We start from the raw sequence: 24,213 nt of genomic DNA on the forward strand, positions 1-24,213 counted from the left end.
CTGCAAGGCCAATTACAGACACAGCACAATGTAGATACAAGTAACTACATTATGGGCAATCACAACATAAAGTCAAAGACAACAATAATAATAATAATAATAATAATAATAATAATTCAGTCTTTTATTTATGTGCTGGGCTCAATAGCCAGTGGGCAGTTATAGAATCAGCACAAATACAAAACAACAACAACAACAACAACAACAACGATGAAACAAACACAAGAACAAAACAAGCAAAAAGAACAAAATTTGAATCAGTTTACATTGTTTACATTTAGATGCAATTTTCTAAAATATCTATAGATTTGCAGACTGTGTTAGCAGCAGAACCACGTCTAGCTGAAAGACTGGCTGGAGGAGCAACTGAACATAGTAATGTTACATATGTTCTGAGCAGGGATCCAACTGTCAACTATTTCTAGGAGAAAGGGGCAACGTTTTTCATCATCATAAACATTTATTGAAAATAAAGCATCAGAGTGACAGCAACTCATATGTAGTGTCTGCAAATTTAGTTTTTCTAATAAATTATCACAATACTGGTTATCTTGAAAAAAATTGGTTTGTTGCAAAGGGCTGCAAAGTTTCTTTGTATGTATTCAAATGTAGATCTGACCAAAGCAAAATGAATCATCAGTAGACTGTCAGTGATGGAAAAGAAAAATATGAATGTACAAATTAGTAATTTCATTGCATGTGAAGAAAGAAAATTGATATGATAATGAAAATGGAGTTTGCAGTCAGTTTATAGACCTAAATCCTTAATACAGTCTGTTAACAACATGAGAGAATTTCCAAGACTGTATTGATAATGTAGCATATTCGTTTTCCAGGTAAAAGGAATGACTCTAATTTTACTGAAATTAACTTTCATAAAATCTTCTGAATGCCATTTGTGTACACAGTCAATATCTTACTGTAAGAGTAAACAGTCTGGCACTTTTAAAAATCTTCAATTCAAATTTTAAAATTTCTTTAAAATTTTTTCAAATTTTAGAATTTAAAATTCTCAGGGTTACCCGCTCTATGTCTACAGTGCTGCAGCGGCTCCGTCTTGTTTTCAGCACTGTTCAGGTATTATCTGTAATATACAAATATTTGTATTACTATCTTATGTTCATTATGTTATTCTTATATGTTTATACTGTTATTGGTACTTACTCTGTGTAGGCTCCCTGTGTGCGTGCCGCTGCTTATATATAAACACAATAGAAAATATACCCAAACAAAAACCACAATTAGATAAATACAATAAAAGTGGCATATACCAAATGAAATGTGTAGATTGCCCATTGAAATACATTGGACAAACGGGCAGAACATTTAACACCAGATATAAAGAACATATACATGATATTAGAAATAATAATAGCAGTTCCGGGTACTCAAATCGCATACTAAATACGGGACATGCATACAGAACAATAACAGACATAATGGAGAAGAAAGGTAGACATTTGAATACNTGTTATTGGTACTTACTCTGTGTAGGCTCCCTGTGTGCGTGCCGCTGCTTATATATAAACACAATAGAAAATATACCCAAACAAAAACCACAATTAGATAAATACAATAAAAGTGGCATATACCAAATGAAATGTGTAGATTGCCCATTGAAATACATTGGATAAATGGGCCGAACATTTAACACCAGATATAAAGAACATATACATGATATTAGAAATAATAATAGCAATTCCAGGTACTCAAATCACATACTAAATACAGGACATGCATACGGAACAATAACAGACATAATGGAGAAGAAAGGTAGACATTTGAATACATTAGAGAAATACCATATATATAAAATAAGTAAGGAGGGCCTACAAATGAATGACACACACATAGAAACACACAATCCCATATTTCAGACGATACACAAAATCTATACAGACTAACGGTACCTCCCTCTCCCCATTACCCAACTCCCTCCTACACTCACCAACATAAAACACAGCACACAGTACACCATACAGCACACGTATTAAAGATAAGCAGCGGCACGCACACAGGGAGCCTACGCAGGGTAAGTACAAATAACAGTATAAACATATAAGATTAACGTAATGAACATAAAATAGTAATATGAATATTTGTATATTACAGATAATACCTGAACAGTGCTGAAAACAAGAAGTAGCCACTGCAGCACTGTAGACATAGAGTGGGTACCCCTGAGAATTTTAAATTTTAACATTTGAAAAAATTTGAAAGAAATTTTTATATTTGAATTGAAGATTTTTAAAAGTGCCAGTTTTCGAAAATCAAATTGACGTGTGTAGGTTGACAGAGATTTTGTACATATCTGACAGATATCAGCGGGGAGGATTCTCATACATCAGGACCTGTTAGCAATGGAGAAGTGAACAGTTGGGAAGGCTGGTGTTTTTAAATTTTAAACTACGTGCAGTGTAGCAGCTGTGTGAGAGTATACACCTGATGATGGCCATTTACGGCTGAAACATGTAGTGTAGAAGAAAGGAAGACGATAGAACTACAATAAATTGTTGCACTTAGGACGGAGTTTGTGTCATATATTACTATAAACAGATTGAGAATATTTTGAAAAGGCCTCAGCAAAGTGACAAGGTCTATTAAAAAGTACAATTGTTCTAAAAATGTATTAAATGAGTATTTCTTTTCAAAATTTTCATACATCCAAAATTGCTTAGGGTGAAATTTTAGATTTTCATCAGTGGATTTTAGCCAGTGATATCTGTCAGACTTAATGGTTGTTTTAACTAATATTCAGTAAAAAGAAAATCTGTCATGAAAACAGTCAGTTTCAAACTTCATGTAACATCTATGAAAATAATTTTTCTTTTTAATGTAAAATTTTAATTTGCCTGAAAACCAAGTAGGATAATTAGTTTTTTAATGTTCCCAGAATGAACAGCTAAATCTATGATTTGAGTTAAGCAACATTTAATCTGTTAACGACAGCATCAGCAGATGTTTTGTTTTAAAGTGAGTACCAATAATTAGACAAGGCATTGTGAAGCTCTGCATAATCCCTGGCAGAAAATCTCGTACAATTAATATTAAAGTTTTATGTAGAACGTTAAACTGGCATAGTATAATCAATGATAAAAGGAGAATGGAAATGATCAATCAAGAAGTCACCAAAATTTGAAGGCAGGGAGAAAAGAAGGTCAAGCAAGCTGCTGTCACTGTCAAGTCAGTTATGCTGATTCAAACCAAGGAAACAAATGGCAGCATAAATCACATCTCCTTTCAGTTTAATGTAATAATGACAATTAGGGGAAGATAAGCCATAATTCCAATTAAACTCAGGGACATTAAAATCCCCAAGCAAAAGAACGTGATAATTTAAGGAATATAATTTCAAGTGTCTAGTGACTAGACACAGTGTTTGGATTGGTAAATGTATTTATTGAACTCTTAAATCTCATAACTAGAACTACAATAGCTCTGTCACTAATTCATACACTTTACAGTTCACTACAACACGCACTTGGTCTTCTCAGTCTGCTGTAAATTCCTTGGCTTCCATGTTCCATGGCTCCTGTCCTTGTTGGCTGGTGCCCATCTCACATCTAGCTCTTCATGGCTGCAACCCCTTACCATTGCCTGCCTCCTAGTTGTGTCTCTCCACCACTGGCTAGTACTTACTGCCTGCAGACCCATTCACAAACTCAATGGCTTACCACAGACACTGCAGTTACTTTTCGGTCCCCAGTATATAGCCTTTGGGCGGACCACATAGAAACCACTGTCTCCAACAGGTCTTCTTTTGTTGCCTGTTTCTTCTGTGACAATCCCTCCGCTGTTGCATCAGCCTCTCTTGCCACGGAAACATGCTTATAGCGCTGTTGCCTAACAACCACCGACTCCTCAGGTTCTGCGATTTTGCCTTTCAGCAGACATGTCACAATAATATATTTTCTAAAAAAGTTTAATTACTTTTTAACAATCTCAACCTTGGCATTAGGAAGGGAATAATGATTGCCAATGAGCAAGTTACAGCTATCAGTTACAGTAAATTCTACTCATACACATTCTTCAGAGCCTTCTAGGTCAGTTCTATTTTAATACCCAAAAATGTGCTTCAGAAACAGCAATTAAAGCTCCACCACCTAATTCTGTGTTACAGTCTGTGTTAGAACTATATGCAGTATATGTTTCAAAGAAAATAATTGACTGGAAGAGGATTTATTTAACCATGTTTCCATTAAACATGTGATTTTAAAATCAAAAGAACACATATTGTCAAAAATATCAACAGGTTGGCCCTAAGACCATGAATATTTAATAAAGAATATCTAAGTAGGTGCTGGTGCCACTGCCCACATTTGAGTTCTGTCAACATCAAAAGGCAAGACAGTCATTACATGCTACATCAAGAGCTGCTTCCATTTGTCCCATCACCACATTTTGGATCCACACACTCTTTCGTTTTGTCCCTTGGAGGGGCTGGCACAACAGATAAAAGTATATTGGACACTTCAAAAGAGTAGATCTGATTGGGGTTGAACTGTCCATAAAATGGAGCAGTCAAGCCGCCATTGGACCATACTCCCATATTATTAACTGAGGGGAAATCTTGCTAATTAACTGATATGTAAAAAGAAGCATACATTCTAAATTTTGTCTTAAGAATGGTGGTGCATGTGAGTGAAGACAATTTTAATTGACCTAATAGAAATATTTCAATGTATGAGGCTGAAACCTCGGGAGAAATGAGACATGAAAAGATATTTTATTTTAACCCTTTTTACAATATTGAAGAGGGAGGAGGAGCACCTTACCCCAATCATAGGGTGTTTATTTTTCCTAACATTGTGCTGGCATGTTGGGATTTCCTTTCCTAGCCTTTGTCCTCTTTACAGCTGTGAAACCGTCATCAACAATCTGAACAGTATTGCTTCCATTCCTTAAGCTTGTAGGCATAGCAGATTCTTCATACCACTCATGCTTATAGGGCACAAAATAAGCAGAAAGTGATGGATTCCTGGTCATTGATACAGAACCAGCTGACAAAGTATCTTTGTATGTCTTCACTGAACTGTTCTTCGAAGGTGCAGATGATGTTGCATCACACCATGTCAGTGATTCTTGCGCATATGGTACATTGTGTCTTTCAGTTGCTGAGATAATTTCTGTTTTAGTTTTATAAATGTCATTATCTATACACAACTGCCCAACTACCTCAGATAAGTTGAGAAACATTTCCATGTGGTTTCCAGTCATATTGTTGGTGCAGACACCATTTAGTCAGACTGTGTCCAGCTGAACACCGAATCATTGGCCTTCAATGCAGGAAGAATGAGTTCTCTATCGAAGACCACAATCTCCTTACCAATTTCAGATATCAAAGCAGTGAGAAAATGAACAGGTTTGTTTTCATCCATAACAGACCTCATTTGTTCCACATAGGCCACACACTTGTAAGTGGATTCAGGGTTTGCCATGTAGAATGCGTACTCAGTGTCACTGACCTAAAGACAGGAAATATGAAACCTCAGAGAGCAAAGTCCACTTTTTGTCATGCTACAACCCTGTATGGGTCTTGGTCTCCTCCATAGGCTCTGGAGGTTTTGTAACAGTAGATTTTTCCAGTGTGGGGTTGTTAGCCCTATGCCCAACCCCCAACCTGGAGGACCAAGGACTGCATTTTGTGTAGCCCCTACCCTTTCACTTGTCTGGAATGAGTTGCTCTACCAGGAGCTCATGCTCCCACCAGCATGGCTCTCGGGATCATTGGGGTGCGCAAACCTCCTCTCCATCACTAGTCCTCAAGGAGAAGAGCAGGACCCACTACAACACAGAAATTTCTCTTNATTTGTTTCATTCTGGTCCATCACACTAACAATTACAAAGGCAAAAATAATACCGTCTAATGTGATATTTAAGTTTCATCACTTGAGGATTTATCTCCCTTACATGTTTCGATCCTTACGGATCATCCTCAGAGGGTATCAGTACTTTCTGAAACTACTCACAACACAGTAGGCCACGCATAAACACGGAAATACTAAGAATCTCCTTTTGCAAGATAAACAGGCAGCACAGGACCAGCCACCTCCACGAATAACAATAGGAGATTTGATGCGAACCTGTATGGTTCATAAATTTTAAGCTTGATCTTGAAAGTTTTTAAAAGCAAACTTTTTTAAAAAGTTTTAACACCAAGAAGTCCGCCGTGAATGTGGAAGGTTGAACATTGCGTATATTGTTCATTTTGGACATCATATGTGTATCCATACAATTAACATCTATTGTAATAGTAGTTTCCAAAAGTATTGATACCCTCTGAGGATGATCCGTAAGGATCGAAACATGTAAGGGAGATAAATCCTCAAGTGATAAAACTTAAATGTCACATTAGACGGTATTATTTTTGCCTTTGTAATTGTTAGTGTGATGGACCAGAATGAAACAAATCAAACTGCAAATAACTTTCCTAGGAGTCATAGTGGAGGCAAATCACAGTTACAAGAACAGTGCCCAAGTCAAACACTTTGCCAACACATCTTGACACTACAACACATTGCAGCACACTGCAGAGCTCAGAACAAGCATGTCTGCTCAGCTCAACAGCTGAGCTAATGACAGTAATTCAATTTGTGTTTATTTACATGCAGACTTAACAGCCCAGAGGCCAATTACAAAGTGAACACAAACAAAAAGAAAGAGATACATAACAACAACAACAACAACAACAACAATAATAACAATAATAATAATAATAATAATAATAATAATAATANCCCTTCTTTCCAAACTCAAATTATTGGAATGGCATATTTCAGAAAAAAATCCTAGGAACGTTTGTTTTTGTTATCACATTCCTCTGCCTCACCTTCCGTTGTTATATAATAATAACAATACAGTGTATGTGTATTAGTACATGTACTATGTCCAAGACACCATGTGTACGCATGTAATGTATGAAGCTGTAGTTAGTCATATGTTCACAATTCCATTCATGCACATATAGTCTGAAAATCAGGTCATAACTCCATACTGCTCCAGATGAGTCCTTGAAAGCCTGCATAAAGTGAAATGTTGAATCTTTGCAGAATTATTTTAAAGAGATGTAGCCTGAACTTATATACTTGTGTTAGTGTCCTCATGTTACAATAATTTTAGGTTTCTGATAATGATGAAACTTCGGTTGAAGTACCAGAAGTTTAATATTTTCTAAAATATATTAATTTTAATATATATAACTATTGTACTCTTATGTGTAGATGGAATTATGACTGTAGCAGTTTTGCGGTAACATATGCATTTACAATATATGTTCATTTGACTGGTTACTGAGTGTCTTGTTTTTATACTTATATTCACATGGCAGCAATACTTGTAACAGTAAAAAGATTAAAATTTGACTGTTGCAGGCTACAGTTCCTTTATTTCAATATACTGCTTGCAAGATTTGAATTAATGTTTAAAATCAAAAAGTAAAGACTGTAATGATACATATTAGTGCAAGATCTCTTACAGATATTTTATTTGAAGTAACCTTATCCACATTTATCTAAAGCTAATAACAAATATCTATTCCTAAGTTTGTACTAAAATAAATTATCAGGAAATATTTAACTTTTAGACACCACTCATGTTTCTGAGGAGTCTGATTAGCAAGATAGTGTTCTAGTCCATAGAATAGAATTAAACAAATGCTCTGTGGCCATGTAATTAATTTGGATGAATGGATTACCACATCTGAAAACTAGTATTAATACTTCATACTTTCAATTATATTAAACTGAATATGAGTGCTGTAAGTTTTCCCACATTATATGTTATTTGTTGGTACACATTTCACACATATTCTAGTAGGTGTTCAGAATGTTGACAGGAGCATATCATATGTGTAAATTCACATCAGTAGATACACACAAAACCTCTACTCAAAGGGACCATGTCACCCTTATGGTTGTGATGTTCAGAGAATGCTTTGACTGTGATCGTACAAAGTATCTCTTGAAGTGCATGTAAATAGAATGCAGGGTGTCCACAACTGTGCATACACCTATTTTGTCCAAATGAATTTTATTGGCCAATTGCATTTGGACAGTATAATACAGGCTTTATAGCTTTGTTAAATGCAGTGTGTAATGTAACTTAGATATGCATTCCTTTGTATATTTGTTTTATAGCAAGCTAGCCTGGATTGATTGAATGTTTTTGTAAGTTACTTTCATTTTAGTTCTTTATAGTAGTTTCCTTTGTTTTTCTTACAAATACTTATCTATAAGCACTGTGTTGCTAGGGTGCTTTATTGCAACATTGAATTGTAAGTTTATGTATAGTGTAGTTATAGTTAGATTTGTATGTCTCAAAATTGTACAGACTTGTCTCTCCAGGCATGAACCGAGGTAATATTATGAATTTTTCTATCACAAGTCTCACAACTCAGAAGCATATAACTTTCACTGCCGCAAGTCATTGGTAGGACTGGATTAATTTTCACTCTGTAATAGATATGTAATTCTGACAATTATCAGTTATGATACACAGTCTTACACAATTAATTTAAAGCATGTTATATGTGTTACTGATATTGTTGTAATTATTGTATGTATGTTTCCTATTGTCATTTACTTATCTTAATGTTTAACCTGAAATTTGACTGATCATCATCATTATCCATCACCTTTTGTTTCCTGTGCCTAATAGAAAGATATCCACACACAACTTGCTGTAGCTTCAGAATTTCAGTTGTGTGTTTCATGACAGGATAAGTTCATATTAACTGATTAAGTAACCATTTAATTGGTCAATTAATCAATTGTGGTGATTCTTTTCCTTAACTCCCAGTTCGCTAGTTTGCCATGTCTGGAGACACAAAGAGGAAGTAAAAAGAGTAACATTAGAATGTAGTGTTTTTGTTTTGGTTGTAGGGTAAGTTCTCTTTAACCAAGAAATACAATAAATACAAGTAGAAATTGAAAAGAATTCTGGACTACAGAAGAATTTAAGATTTATAAAAGAATGTATTTGAGATATTTGAATACAGAATCATACCATTTGTTAGTTTGTTTTTGCAGCAGAAAGATACAATACATATCTTGTTGTAATGTCAATTTGTTGGTAATTTGTCATATTTTCTCTCTCTCTCATCATTGTTCTCAGCCCATTGCATGCTCTGGGACAGCTCTCAAGGTGTAAGTATTAATAAACAAATGAGTCAGCACAAGCACAGAATGAGAGAACAGTTGGCATGAGTGTTTGAATTGTTAACAGCTTTAATGCACATGCATACCTACTTGCATTCCTGCTATTCTGAATAATTTCTTTTTGTTTTTGGAGATGTATTGCGTTGTTAATATTTTATGTTGCTGTTCTTAGATGTTGAGACCTTAATATGTACTACTCAGTGATTTAATATTGAACACTTATTCTCTTAAAGTCAAGCGTAACTGCAATTGAGATGTCTGTGTTTTAATTCCAGACAACGTGCCTCAAAATTATTGTGCCATTCTTCTGAACTGCTTGTCTTAGATTGGGGAAACATGTTTACAAGAATTTGTCTATGTTATTCAAATGTTTGTTAGATTACAATTAAATTTTTCTCAGTTATGTTTTATCCAGAAAAGCCCTTTCCTGTGTATTGCCACATGACATTGTTGGGTAAAAACAAAGTGGTGAAGATTGTGGAATGTGCAGAACATCACAAAACATCGTTTGTGATCATAACTGCTACACCTGGGATATCCCATTCCATAACTTTTCCGTGTTGTATGAGATTTGTACATTTTTTTTTTATTGGGTAAAGAAACTAGGATACAAAAGTGGCCTAGGCAATGCCCATCCGGCCTTCTGTAGCACATTCTAAAAACTTCTCTTTCTGTAGTAGCGGTGGGCCCGCGGTTAATTCACATCTTAGCATAAATTTGAGAATGTTGTGAGTGGTCCGTGCCATTTCCTCTTGTTCTTTCCTTACGTATCCGTTTTAAATATATATGGGAATGTTGTTTATGAAGTAGCAGACGCCTTGCAGAAATCTCTTTTCTTCTAGCCTCAAGAGCTCTGTGACTGATTTTGGGTAGTTCTTTTTACTGTTCTCGGAGAGGATGCCCATCATTATTGCCCTTTGGTCGTCCCACTGTTTGCAATCCCAGAAAATATGTTCCTCCGTTTGCAACCCGTCACCACATTCACATTCAGCCGTAGGCACAATGTTAAATCTGTTTAGACTTACTTTAAGACTGGTATGTCCTGCTCGCATACGGTTTATTGACACGAAGGCACGGCGGTTCATTTTTATCTGACTAAACCACGGAGTAGAGCCTTTCCTATGGTACCTTTCAAAGTAGCGTTCTCCCCTTTCTTGTTTGGTGTTTTGACAAAAGCTGTGGAGTTCTTCTTTCCCTTTCATTTTCCACTCGGTTTTAAGATCAGCCACGGGTAGTAGTAGTTGGCTATCTCTGCCTTCTTTAATTGCTAGCTTTGCCTGCGAGTCGACCCTCTCATTAATTTCGACTCCACAGTGCCCCGGGATCCAGTAGAATTGGATTTTTTTCCCTCGTGATTCGAGTCTCTCTGTTTTATCCTTTAGCATGTGGATGATGTGCGATGCGTTGCTTATTTTAGTGGGGTTACCAATGCTTTGTAACACGCTTGCCGAGTCCGAGAAAATCGTGAAGTTTTGCCCGGATTCTGTTTTTTCGATGATTTCTAGTGTTTCGGCAATTGCTAATGCTTCTGCAGTGAATATGGACGCTATCTTGGATATTCTGAATTTCATTCGACGACCATCGTTTATATCTATCAGTGCCAATCCTACAAAAGGCTTGTCCACCATTTTTGAGCCGTCCGTGGCGAAACTTTTGCTGGTCCTAATTCTTTCTTGGAATATCTTGTAAAATTCCTTGTTATGATCTTCTGTTTCCTTTATTTGTCTTCCCTCATCGAACGATACTCTAGCCTCGTAGAAGAGACTTTCGTACGTGTAGTCGTAGGCCTTGGGACAGTTCCCTGATTGGATTAAATGCCCAAGAGGGGATACCTCTTTGTAACATTTGCTAATGACTGGTAGTTCATTTTCTCCTCTCCCTGGGTTATCGTGTAGAGCTGATAATTCTTCCAGCAGCTGGATCATTGGATGATTGGTTGATGTATAACACCTGGACACGTAGTTCTTTCCCAACTGTTTAAATCTACTAAAGATTGGGACTTCTTTGGCCTCAGCTAGCATTACATTGGTCGGGGTGCTACTCCTGTAACCCAGCGCTCCACGAATAGCCCTATATTGTATCTTCTCAAGCTTCTGAGCTTGTTTCTTCTTAAGTTTATGAAATAAAAATGCTCCATATTCCATCCTCGACCTTATCAGTGCCTTGTAGAGTCTAATTAAAATTACAGGATCCGCTCCCCACCAGGTGTGCTTCACACAGTTCATGATTTTCATCGGGTTTTCGCACTTCCTGACTATTGCGTTTATTTCGTCCTCCCAGTCTAAGTTGGATTTTAGGTGCAGACCTAAAAATTTTATTGATTTGACTGAGGAAACCTTTTCCCCTTGTACCTTAATCTCCCATTCTCCTTCAGTTGTACCTTTTTTATCGAAGATACACAGTTGACATTTTTTTGGTGCTATTTCCAAGCCACTTTCCTTTAGATAGAGTTCAATGCTTTGTATGCTCTTTTCAACTTCTGCCACACCAATTCTGCTACATCTGTGAACTGAATAAATTGCAACATCATCTGCGTATTCCAGGATTTTGCAGTTCTGGTTGATTTTGGATTTCAGTCCAGCCATATAAAGTGAATATAAGGTTGGACTCAGTACGCTACCTTGGGGTAAGCCTTTGTATGTCCAGTCTTTGAGCTCTACCCCCCCGTAGTTTGCCTCTAATTCCCTTGCGGAGACCAGGTTAAATATAAAAGCTATCAGGTTTCCCGAAAAGCCAACGGCTTTGAGTCTATCCATCAAAGTGCCGCAGTGGACGTTGTCATATGCGCTTTTAATGTCTAAGAATACGGCCGATACTGTGTTCCGTTCTTCAAACGCTTTTATTATTTCAGTTGTTAATATAGCTAGGTTGTCTGTGCAACCCTTGTTTCGCCGAAATCCATATTGTGATTCTGAGAACTTCATATTCTTCTCTAGCCACCAAGATATGCGCATGTTTATCATCCTTTCTAGCACCTTGCACACGCATGACGCCAACGATATGGGTCTTACACTAGTCTTATCTGGTTTAGGGATAAAGAATACTCTATATTTTTTCCAATCATCTGGGAACACTCTTGCTCTTAAAATGTCGTTATAAATTTCTAGCAGGATTTCTAAGGCTTCCTTTGGTAAATTGCGTATTATGGCGTAATCTATTCCATCCCGACCCGGGCAGGATCGGACTTTGAGGTTTTTAATTGAGTAGAGGAGTTCTTGGATTGTGTATTCTGAGTCGAGGAATGAATCCTGATTTTCGTAATCGAATGCCGGTGCTTGATTGGGTTCATCCACCCCGGAGCATAGCTTTCCAAAGGTCGTTATGGCAGAACTAGTTAGTTCTTCTTTGCATTCTCGTTCCCGATCTGTCTTGTTAAATCTGTATTTTAATCTTTTCATTCTATCCCAGATATACGATGGGTTTGTGAATTGATTTAATCCATCGCAGAAGTTTTTCCAGTAATCTTGTTTGATTTCTCTCAATCTATTTTTTGCAATAACCGCTGCCTTTTTGTATTCCATAAATGTCTCTTCGGTTTTGCAGTATTTCCATTTCAGCAGTTTGGCTTTCCTAATTCTGGTAACCTTGTCGCATTCATTGTTCCACCATATACATGCTGGTTGTTTTTCTCTGTTTCCAGTTGTTCCATGTCCTCCGTTTCCGAAGTTATTTTGGCTTTTCCTTTTGGGGGTGGTATCTGCTACCTTTCCTTTAATTATCTGGATTAAATGGTCATACCTTTCCTTTACATCCCTCTCTCTGTTCCATCCATCATGGGTCTTAACTTCCCTGATTTTTTCTATAACTTTATCCATGAAGACATTCCAATCTGTGTGTTTATTGTGCAATCTTGAAGCCTTCTTGCTGCACTCCTTTGGCTCTATTTTGCCGTTATACTCAATGAAAATTGGATAATGGTCGCTATTCCATGGGTCTGTTCCAACCTTCCAGGTGTATACTAGTGCTGATCCTGGGTCCACAAAAGTTAGATCGAGGGCGGCATTGGAACCTGTGGCATCGGAGATATATGTCGGGGAGCCGTCATTAAGCAGCGTGATGTTTGTTTCCAATTCAGTGATGTTGTGATACAGGTTGTTGCCTGTTGTACAATTCTTTGAATTACCCCACGTGTGATGGTGGCCGTTAAAGTCTCCTCCAATCAGGAATTTTCCTTTGAATTGTGTGAAAAATTTTTCCCATGCTCTTGGCTCGATTTTCGTGTGTGGCTGCTTGTAACATGACACCATTAAAATTCGATCTTGACCCGTGTGCAGTTCAATTGCACACGCTTCAATTTTGCCGTCTCCATCGTATAAACCGTTCTTACGTGAGTATTTTAGTTTGTTACTTATAAAAATGGCCACTCCGCCGCCGGCTCTGTCGTACCTTTCTTTCCTCACCACATCAAACCCATTTAGGTGTACCCTTTGTGTTTCACCAAGCCAGGTCTCTGATAGCATTATAACATCTAAGTTTCGGCTCCTCTGTTGTAATTCGGGAAGCTTGCTTCTTAGGCTCCTACAATTCCACTGAACTATCTTAATTGGTTGGTACCCTTTGCCTTCCATTGAGATGTTCGTGTAGCTCAATGGCTTTCCACAAGTGTTTGACCATAGCTTTTGAATCCCCCGAGTTTATCACTAAATTGATTATTGTAACCAACACATTTTTGACATCGTCCTCCATCTCTATGGACTCCAACTCGTCTAACGATTTCTCTATCGCATTCTGGCCTTTAGAGCTGTTCCTTTGCTCATTCTTGTTTAAACCAGGGTCAGTAATTTGAGTTCTGCTGTTGTCCGTGTTCATCTTCCATTGTCTTCTCTCCGGATTCCATCCGATCGTTTGGTTCGGGACCTTGTTGTATTCTCTTGATTCAAATATATCCCATTCCTTTCGTCTGCTCGGAGTTTTGAGAACCGGGAAGTTCCTCAAATTTAGTTCAGCATACCCTCGGTGGCTTCCAGCTCCTACTGGGAATGCAGGGCTCGACCACTTTTCTACAATTTTTCGTGCTTCGAAAAATCCAACATTTCTATGTGCCATGATTTGGTTAATTTCTTTCTGTGTTTTAATAACGGGGCACCGCTCGCTGTTTGCTCTGTGGTCCCCGTTGCAATTCATGCATTTTGTAATACAAGTCCCTTCGTGTGTTGCTTCTCCACATGAGAAGCATTGTTTTTCCTTCTTACAAAATTTACTTATGTGGTTGAATTTCCCGCAGTTATAGCACTGTCGTACTGCAGCGACAAACGTGGCGACTTCAACCTTCATACTGCAGAAATACACGTAGGGGGGCATTTCTTTGGTTCTAAACGTCAAACATACTGCTCTCGACTCTTTCCATACCCATCTTTCTACCTTAGTTTCTACATTTATCTCTTTGGTTCTCATCTTAAGTCTAACTGCGTCCATTATATAGAAAGGTGCGGGATGTTTGTTCTGATTGTCCAAATTAATCTGTCGCCTCAAATTTTCTAAATCCATGTCCAAAGGTACATCTTTAATGACACCCTTTTTGGCAACCATATATCTCGGTATGTATGCGGTTAGTCCTTCGCTTTGGAGTATGGGGCTGTCCAACACTTTATTTGCTTCTAGTCTTCCTAAGAAGGTCACTTCCCAAATAAATCGAGCGTACTGTTTAATACATTGGAACCTGATCTTGTGTTTGGACATGACATTGAAGATGTCAAATTGTCCCCACTTCTTCACCTTTTCCCTATCCTTGGTTGGGGAGTCAGGCTTCTTGGCCTTTATGTGAATGCTATACGGCCCTTTATCATACGTATTAAAACGTAAGTCGTTGAATTGCCCATTTCTATTGCTCTTGAAACCTTCTCCTAGCTCTTCTTTTCCAAAGTTTGTATCTTCATTTCCGAGGTCTCGTGCTCCGGATTCTACCGTTTCCGTTCTTCCTTCTTCAGCCCTTTCCTGGATTTCATTCTGATTCTGTATCTCTTTGGACTTCTGATGGCTATTTGTGCTCTTCTTTACGACATCAGTTACCAGTTTCCTTGGTTTTTTACGGCTTCTAACGGTGCTAAATTGTGCCATCAGTTCCTCTTCTGACGACAGTTCAGGTCCTGTTTTTCCTGCCACCCTCTTCTTTTGTGTAACCGTCTTATTGTTTATCTCTGCATAATCCACATCCTCCATCACCACTTCTTCCCCTGCTTCGTCGTGTATTCCTACCTCTTCCATTGTATCTGCTTCCATTTCTAGGCCACTCATTTTATATTGTGAGAGTCCCCGGTCGGAAGCACGTGTGCTTCCGGCCGTTGTGTTTTTGCTCGAACCCCGCACTATACGTACTCGTAACTCGCGATAAGGAAACCAAAACTAATTCTGCAATATACGGAATCTTACTACTGTTGTCTAACACCACCGTATTAGAGTAAAATCCGCACTTTCTTCACAAAAAACGAACGTAATAACACTTAACCTCACTAGCGTTCTCACTCGAGATTTGTACAATTAGAAATTCTACACGCTCTGCCATCTTTTGGCAATCATATTAAGCTATCTGTATGATTGCTGCATTCACTAGCAAATAATATGGTATGTGTTCTGATAGCATGTGTCATTTTCAGTGTAGCAAAATGGCTTCCTCACACAAGGTGAAACTTTCTTCATCCAGTAAATAGAGTTCCATTTAAGAAAGTGTTTTAATTCAACAAAATAATGTTCTGAATGGTGTGCTCCCCCATTCCTCTCCAAGTGAACTCAGTTCACACAGGTCATCATGCCATAGTGAAAAAGGCAGTGAATTCGATCCCTACAGGTTCTTATTACTTTGTAATGTAGAATTGGATTTCATCCAGTAGTTTCATCACTAGTAAGGTACTAAAGGAATTCGGATATCTTGGGAATGTAATCTACTGTTTCTAACCTGATTTATAGATGTTTTTGCAGGAGTAAAAAGGTAAAGTTGTCGCAGTACTTTACAAGCACCAAGCCATGAAAATGTGATTGATTTGATTGATCAGTAATCTGTCAGATGACAGGTCCACAGTCTCTTCCAAAACAGTTCCTCCACTTAATGTGATCTTCTGTTTTTGGAAAGAGACTATCCAGGAAAAGTGATAATGTGGTAGTTTTTCCATTTGCTTTCCACATCGCAGTACAACAGCCGTTCAAACCACTCTGGTCACGCCTGTTGCTATACGAACTTGAACCATCTCGAGCATCATTTGTTCTGTGCTTCAAGTCGCTGCTGATGACGCTGCTTCCGGCATCAGTTTTTGGTTTTCGGTGTCTCTCTTCGTCTGATGCCTACCCTTTGACCTGTCCAGCAAGGGAGGCCCTGCCAGTAGCTACGCTACCGCTGGTATAGCTCTGAGGGTCCTTGGCATACTCAAACCCCCTCACCACGATAAGGTGGAGACACCAACGAGGGGGCATGAAAATGTATAAGGGAGTAAATGTATAGCCCCACACATTTTTAACCTTGGCAATAGCGAGAGGTGAGTGGTCAGCTTCACACCCTGGCCAATTTGCCCCTGGGGAAATAGTGCCTGGTACCCCTTGGATGGGAGGCTGGATAGGCCAAAGAGCCGGTTCTCCCCCCATCAGGAATCCAACCCTGACTCTCTGGTTAACTAGCCCATAGCCTAGTCACTATACTGTTTTAGTTATTCTGCCTGTCTTTTCAAGAGCTTGATGTTCAGTTACTTTAATTCTTCATGCAGTTATAAAAACAAATACAGGTAAGTTAGGGAATTTCAGAATTTAGAAAGAAAAAATTGTTTTGGTGTGTGCTACATATATCCTCATTTATATGTATTAATATAAGAGTGTAAGTAGTTGTAGCACATACTTAGATCATGTGACAGGCTCTGCAGAATGAAAACTGAAGAATGTTAGATGTTTATGAATTTTGTAATCTAAACAGATTAAATAGTATTTTTAGAGTAGTTAAATTAAGAGGCTACAGTGGGGAAAATTTCATAAAGAATTTTTATGGGGAAACTTTTTAAAACGAGCTGTGTGAAGGATGTGGATTTTAGGCTGTGAAAGTAAAAGCTGGGATTGAATGGGCTGAGGATCATGTCAAAGGTTTGTTTTTGGTGTTAGCATATTCAGTGTTTGAGTTAGAGACTTTATTAACATTTACTGTTTTAAGACATGAAAAACTGATTACTTGAACGCCTGTGTCATGGTTCAAACATAATTAGAATGAATACATTCAGAAGTGCTGGTAATTTCTGAAGGGGAACTGTCTCGAAGCAAGTCAGTGTAGAAATGTCTTGTGAAGCTTGTTTTAAAGCTGTTATGAGAATAACATACATTGCTGTATACTGTGTATATTGTTACTTTATTGAACAAACAAGCCCCTAAATGCAAGCGACTGCTGGAAAAGACAATATCATCTCTGTATTCACTTATGATGCACAAAGTACAGTAACCAAATTTGCAGAATATTCTCATGAGAAAGATTATATGCAGTAATTCCTAGATTATTGTGGTACATACTGTAACCAGTTATTTGTCTCTAATTTGTTTAATTAGGGCCCACATTAAAAGCAGTGCCTTCTGAAATATCGCATACACATTGAATTAATTAAAAGCCAACTGCAAACATTTCTTGCTATTGCCTTCCAACAAGGTTGGTCCATTTTGCCCAATTGTGTAACCATAATAAGAGTGATATTTCTGGTTGGTTTCTGAGTCATTTAAATATACCATATTAAATGGAGGCATTGAACATCAAATGAAATGAGTGAGTGATTATGTATAATGAATTCTAAAGGAAGAGAAAATGGCATTGTCCTGATGTTCATTAAAAGTAGTTGACACAATACACTTTCTAGAAGGTACTACAAAAGACATCTGGTGTCTTGGTTAAGACTTTTTGTTAAAGTTTTGGTATTTAACAGTGTTGACTATATAGCATTGATGTTGGGACTCTAACTGCTGTTTCGCCCAGGTATAAGTTTGATGCATTAGTTCTTAATCAACCTACCTACCTACCTGTGACACATCAGTACTTCATACAGCACTGCAGACATCAGTGTACAATAATAACAGTTGTGCTAATTTAAAATTATTATCTGGCTTCTCTTCATCCATCAGAACAGATTTGCATTTTCTGACTCTCTGTTAATGACTGCCAGTATGTGCAGCAATGTACTACATGTCAGTGCACCGTGTTCCCATAATCTCATACAGCATCATTACAATTTTGTTATTGTGTAGGGATTTTATTCTTGGCCAATTTCACGATGCTTTTGATAGCTGAAACTATGTGACATCAAATGATGGAATGATTAGTGAATAATGAATTAGACAGGATGTGGAAGGAGGCAGTAATGGCCTGGTTCGAAGTATACTAGTATTTGCATTGAAGAACTCAGGAAAACCACAGAAACCCTCAGTCACAATAGTCAGATTCTGGGCCAAGATTTTAACTCAGAGCCTCCAAATGTGAAACAGGAGTGTTACATACTTTACCACGTTGTCACTTAACTACAGTGTGCCATGATATTTGTAACAGGAAGAGGAAAGGAGGGAGGGAGGGAGGGAGAACATTAAGATCCACAGAAGTGCCTTAATATTGTGTCTTTGGTATCTGAAAATATTTTGTCAGTGTACATTACTGTATAGCTCAAGTTCTGCATACAGAGTAGTGATACAGTGTTGCCCATTATGTATTTAAAATTAATAGTTTTCAAGTTAGAAGCTAGATGCAACCTGTGGTTGGAGATGGACAAATTTTCTCTGCCATGTCCAAGAATACTGGATTATCAGTTCATGATGTTAGAGTCAACTGAATTGTTCTTACAGAGTTCCACAATAAGGGGTTGGCCTATTTTTTGTGGATTTAAGTGTTTATAATTTAACAAAAGGATAACTGCCAAAATCTTTGTCAGGCTGAATTTAGACTTTTATGCAGTCTATATTTTTGTATTATTTTTGAGCCCCATGTTGAAACATCAGTAACTTCACCACTCACTGGAATCTAGATAATGTCAAAGACTGTGTCATTACTTCATGTTCTTGTGCTGCCAAGATGGTGTTGTCACCAAATATATATGGAAGCTTTTATATATACTGTTGCTCTTCATATTATGTTTCTTTTTATAATAGTATGTTTTAGAAGTATAACCTATGGAACATAGAACTGAGATCCAAACTTCATAATTTATTCCTTTTTCTAAAACGGAATTTATACTACTTTGAAATGGACAATTTTCTAATAATTAAATAAATATATAGAGAGAGATTTGTAGAAGTTATTTCATTAGTAGAACATTCTTGAATGATGATGATCCCTGAATAGTATATATAAAAGGCTATTGAACTTCAGCTTGTGATTGCTTATTTTTAATTTGTGTTTGCGACTAGTTAGCAGTCTAATGCACCACCTGATGTATTTAATCAGTTTGGAGACTGACATAAGATGGATTCCCTTTGTTTCTGGGGGAAATCCCACTTTGTCATATTTCCAGATTGACGGAAACTGCACGACTTCTGAAAAATGTGCGCAATGTGTTTACATTCACCAGACGCTCTGCCACACGGGTAAATATGGAAGTGGAACTCTCCCGTAAGTATGTCATAATTATCACCTTGAAATGAATGTTAACACTTTTCAGTGGCAAATATCGGTGAGGGAGAGAGGCAGGTCTGTGTATTATACTTGTTAAACAAGTTAAACCCTTTACTTTCCTCTTTAATTTGTGTTGCCACTGAATTTAGACAAACAGATATGTGCTAAAATAAGGGGAGATTGCTTTGAATTGAAAAATAGTTTCAAATTTGTGGATTTTTATTGAAACATAATGATTCTGAGCCAGTTCTGATATTGCCATTGAAGGGTTTAACACACCATGCTATAAGAAGAAATACACATTTTTACATGATCCACATCACACATACCTTCATCCGCTAAATACTCTACCTTGCTGAACCCTATAATTTCTAGACTTGATTCCTTTTTTAATAAAGGTTAGCAACCTCCAATCACAAGCAGTGCAGTGGACTTTAAATCATTCATCTGGAAAAGAAATAATGTCAGTGTCTTCCAATTACTTTATGGTATAACCTTTTTCAAGCCACTTCACCCCATTTCCATCTAAATACCCTGTACTGAGAATGCACATTAAATTGTTAACAGCTATAATTTCTATTCTCCGTACAAAATGGAACTGTGATCATTGCAGATTGTAATAAAATGTTTTATTTTAGAGGTGGTTTTTAAAGGAGAAAACTGCCTCACATGCTGTTTGTGTCTGCATATATTTCTTTTTAAGGAGTTGAGATAGCTCAGTTAGTATAGCATTGGGCTACGGGCTGGATGGCTCAGGTTCGATTCTTCACAGTGCAAGAATTTTCTCTTCACCACAGCATTCAGACCAACTCTGGAGCCCACCCTCCTATCCAGTGGGTACTGGAGCCCTTGCCCCTGGGGTGAAGTGGCAGAGGTTTGAAGCTGATGACTCACCTCTATTTAGTGCCACGGTCAAGAAAGTTGGAGCTATACCTCCCCTCCCCAGTATGTCTTCATGACATAGTGCTTAATTAATTAAGCACAAGGACAACTTAAATATGCTTTTTTGGATTAACATACAAATTTGGAAGAGCTTTATGGAACTCAGTAGGAAGGTTACCCCAGTTAACGCATTCTTTAAGTCAATATTTTCTGTGATTTGTACATGGAAACTGCACATTTTTGAGATTGCAGTAAAAGTAGCAGTATTTAATGTGTACAGTCTGAGAAAATTGTATAAGATACTAAACTTATCTTGGTTTTGTCAATGTCTTTTTTTCTTGCACTCACTGCCCACGCCCTCCACAAGCAATAAGGCAACAATATCATCAGTTGGATGTATGTAATAAGTCACTGTAGCACTCTTTATAGTGGAAACAGTGTATATCCATATATATACAGTATGTACATTAGTATGGACTTAGATGAAAGATCAGTAGAAAGCAGTGTAGGTTGCTGAAAATTTTGGTGATGAGTAGAGTTTTGAAATACAGTATGCTTTGGTAATGACGTTTGTTTTGCAGAATAGACATTAAGAACACAGTGACTGCACAGTATGTGTTCATTTTGTTGATGAATTATTGAGGCTAAGGATATGATATGGATGTTGAGGGAGATAATAATATGGTGTATGGAAGAACAATTAACATAAATAATAATGTGGAAACTATCAGTTTTCATAAAAAGATTAATTTCGGAAGATAAAGGATATAGGCAAATGTTCATGATAAGAAAACACCAACAGCCTTATAGCTGTTGGGTCTAGTGGTCTGTTACATTCGATTACATCATGATTGGTTCCAAAAATAAGCAATATTGAAATTCAATGTTAAGACAAGTAAGCACTTTCACATACCTGGATTGTAACATCTGTGTAGAAATATGGATTCCAAAATCTGGTATGTATGAACACTGAGGCTTTCAAACAACATTCTCAAAATAGAATTTATCCAGTGATCATCAAGATTAATATTATACAAAGCACCAACTCTTCAACCTATGATTATTGTAGTGGAACATTATATCTCTTTTTTATCTTCATATTTTCTGTAAGTTGTAATGCAAGTTCAGAAAATGTTCTGTGCCATCAAATATAGAAGAATATGGAACATTGGTTCATTTTAAACTTTGAAGTCCTTCATTTCAAAGTGACTCAGTGTTTCACATAACTGAAATGCTTACCATGAGTTCCACAGAATATTTTCAGAAGATATTTACAATGCAATGAACATTTAATGAGATATTTTGAAAATGGGTGTGCATAATAGTAGTCTTGTATGGCCAGCAGTATGAAAAATATCCTGTTGGGCCCTAATTTTATCAAACTTCCACTAAATTCCCTTACAGATAATATTGTCACATGTTGGGTGTATAACGCGACAAATAACTTCACACCTTATTTGATATAGCGAATTTTATTTCACACCTGCTCTTACAATCACACGATTTAGAACTTCACAACTGGCCTACAACTGACTGGTTGACTGACTCCCTGGCTAACTCGTAACTCTCCGCTGGCTAGATTCCAACTCAACTGTCTTTGTAGGCAGTGTAGTTCTCTTATAAACCCTCAGCCGGACAACGGGAAATGCCTCGCTTCCTTGTTGCCTAGTCGCCGTGTTTGCCGATAGCCTGGCAATGCTGTTGGGAGTTGTTTACAGCTACGTAGCAACTGCAGCGTCCCGTGTTACGTCACGGCGGGGAGAGACGGGGTGTTGACTGACTTTGCCTAGCAACCACTGTTTACTCGCTTTGCATAGCGACCAGCATGCTTGGACTCAGCTCACTTCGGCTCCGCTCGGAATGTCACGGCTGGCAGGGAGGGAGGGGCGTCATCCATAGTGCAACACGTCACAATATGCTGATAACAATCATACAGACAGAAATGCTACAATGCATTATACAGCATGTCTGCTGAAAGCCAGAATAGATTAATCAGAGAAGACACCTGTTGCTAAGTTACAGCACTGTGAACATGCTATGACACAATTTATCAGAGATCTGTTGCTATACAGCAGCCAGTAAGTAGCTCATAACCTCAGCGACTGTTACACATGCAACACTAGGTGGTGGAGGTGGTGTTCTTTGTTGGGTCCATGCAGAGTTGATATTAGGACAGCCAGCTGGGGCTTTCAGTTCTGAGACAGGGAGTCTTCAATCTGCACTAGCCAGTGATAGCAAGTGGTAGCCAGGAGAGGCCAGGCACGGCCGGGAGTTAATGGCCAGAGTTGCGGTCATGAGGAGCTGTGAGACAAACACTAGCCAAGAACAACGTGAACCCAGAAGTTGAGTAATCTATGGTGTTAGAGCAGTTACCAAACACCAACTGGTGAAAACACGGCAGACTGAGAAGACTTAGCGTGTGCTGTAGCTAATTGTAAAGTGCAGGAATCAGTGAAACAGTTATAATTAATTGTAATTACAGTTTTCAGAAGTCCAGTAAATCCAATTACCAATCCAAACCACATGTCTAGTCACCTTGTACGTGATGGTACTTTGTTATGAAGTAAACTGAAAATGGTTGATTGTCCTGGAAGAATACTTAGTTCACTTTATGATATATTGTACTGTGGCATCATATTGTAAGACGTTTATTGTTATTCAGTTGACACCACTCTGCTATGAAAACAACATGCATTTGCACGTACTACATATTTCGTCCTATTGAGGCTATCATGCATGGTGTAGGGGCAGTTTGAGTGCAAGAAAGAGAGATGGGACAAAATATTAATGTCCGTCTTCATGGCATAATACTTGACTAATTAAGTACAGGAACAACTTAAATAAGAAAATATTTTCTATATATGCCTCAGTATCTTTATTTTCTAGGAAGTTAATAGTCATCAAATTTGAATATAATACCTACACACTAACACACTTCTCAGAAAAATTATGCCCACAAGACTGGAGATTTTGTATACCAACTGTAATTTTTGTATGAAATTAAAGTCATTTGTTATGGCTTTCATTTATGTCTCTCACTATTGCACTTTCTTATATATGTACTTTAACATCACAAACAGGAGTTTTGAAGGATCAATAATTTTTTACATTTTCATGACATATCTGCTGTAGCTTGAGGTTGCCCCTTTCATCCCTACAGGAACATGAAGGTTCATGATCATACCTGCAGTTATACCTTATCTTAGTCATGATCACAGTCCATTCCTCTAAGACAATTAATATTACTTTCTCTTCTACATATCAAGTGTCTTCATCCTGTTGATCTTTCCATACAGGCATTTGTATACTCTCTTTTTCCCCACATATGCTCCATTTTAAGCCAATTTAAACCTGTTGGTTGAATTTTCATATCAAAAGTAGGAAAAAATATAAACTGTTCATCATTACATATTTCCCTTCAGCTCTCACTCCAACCTCATTCTTTAGCACCATAAGCATCTATGCATCTCCCAGGCTTTACACAAAACCATGAGAGAAATCACCATATTTTTAATAATTTATGCAGTTTAGCTTTAAAAAATTAAAAGCCTATTTCTTTATTTAGGAAAAGAAGTCACTGTTCAAAGCTTCTAGGGATTTAAAATTCTGCTCTTGTCACTTAGT

General features: G+C 37.5%; 1 protein-coding gene and 1 long non-coding RNA gene across 7 annotated transcripts in view; one reads left to right on the plus strand and one right to left on the minus strand.

The window, feature by feature from the left end:
* The window catches only part of LOC111863415 (phospholipid-transporting ATPase IA), a 225,615-nt gene that overhangs the window by 192,072 nt on the left and 9,330 nt on the right, over positions 1–24,213 (plus strand). For 3 of the 6 annotated variants that reach the window (XM_023849724.2, XM_033751055.1, XM_023849723.2), the window contains one exon: positions 19,607–19,704. In XM_023849724.2, the coding sequence (XP_023705492.1) occupies positions 19,607–19,704 (98 nt within the window). Of the gene's footprint in view, positions 1–306; positions 966–2,318; positions 2,447–19,606; positions 19,705–24,213 lie in introns of those variants that run through there. The other 3 variants (XM_033751053.1, XM_033751052.1, XM_033751054.1) reach the window with 3 other exon arrangements.
* LOC117282235 overlaps positions 23,781–24,213 on the minus strand; it is a 31,462-nt gene continuing 31,029 nt past the window's right edge. The window contains exon 3 of the long non-coding RNA XR_004512908.1: positions 23,781–23,940. This is a non-coding gene — a long non-coding RNA (uncharacterized LOC117282235). The remainder of the gene's footprint in view (positions 23,941–24,213) is intronic.

This window comes from Cryptotermes secundus, unplaced genomic scaffold (assembly GCF_002891405.2).
Source record: "Cryptotermes secundus unplaced genomic scaffold, Csec_1.0 scaffold840, whole genome shotgun sequence".
Taxonomy (NCBI): domain Eukaryota; kingdom Metazoa; phylum Arthropoda; class Insecta; order Blattodea; family Kalotermitidae; genus Cryptotermes; species Cryptotermes secundus.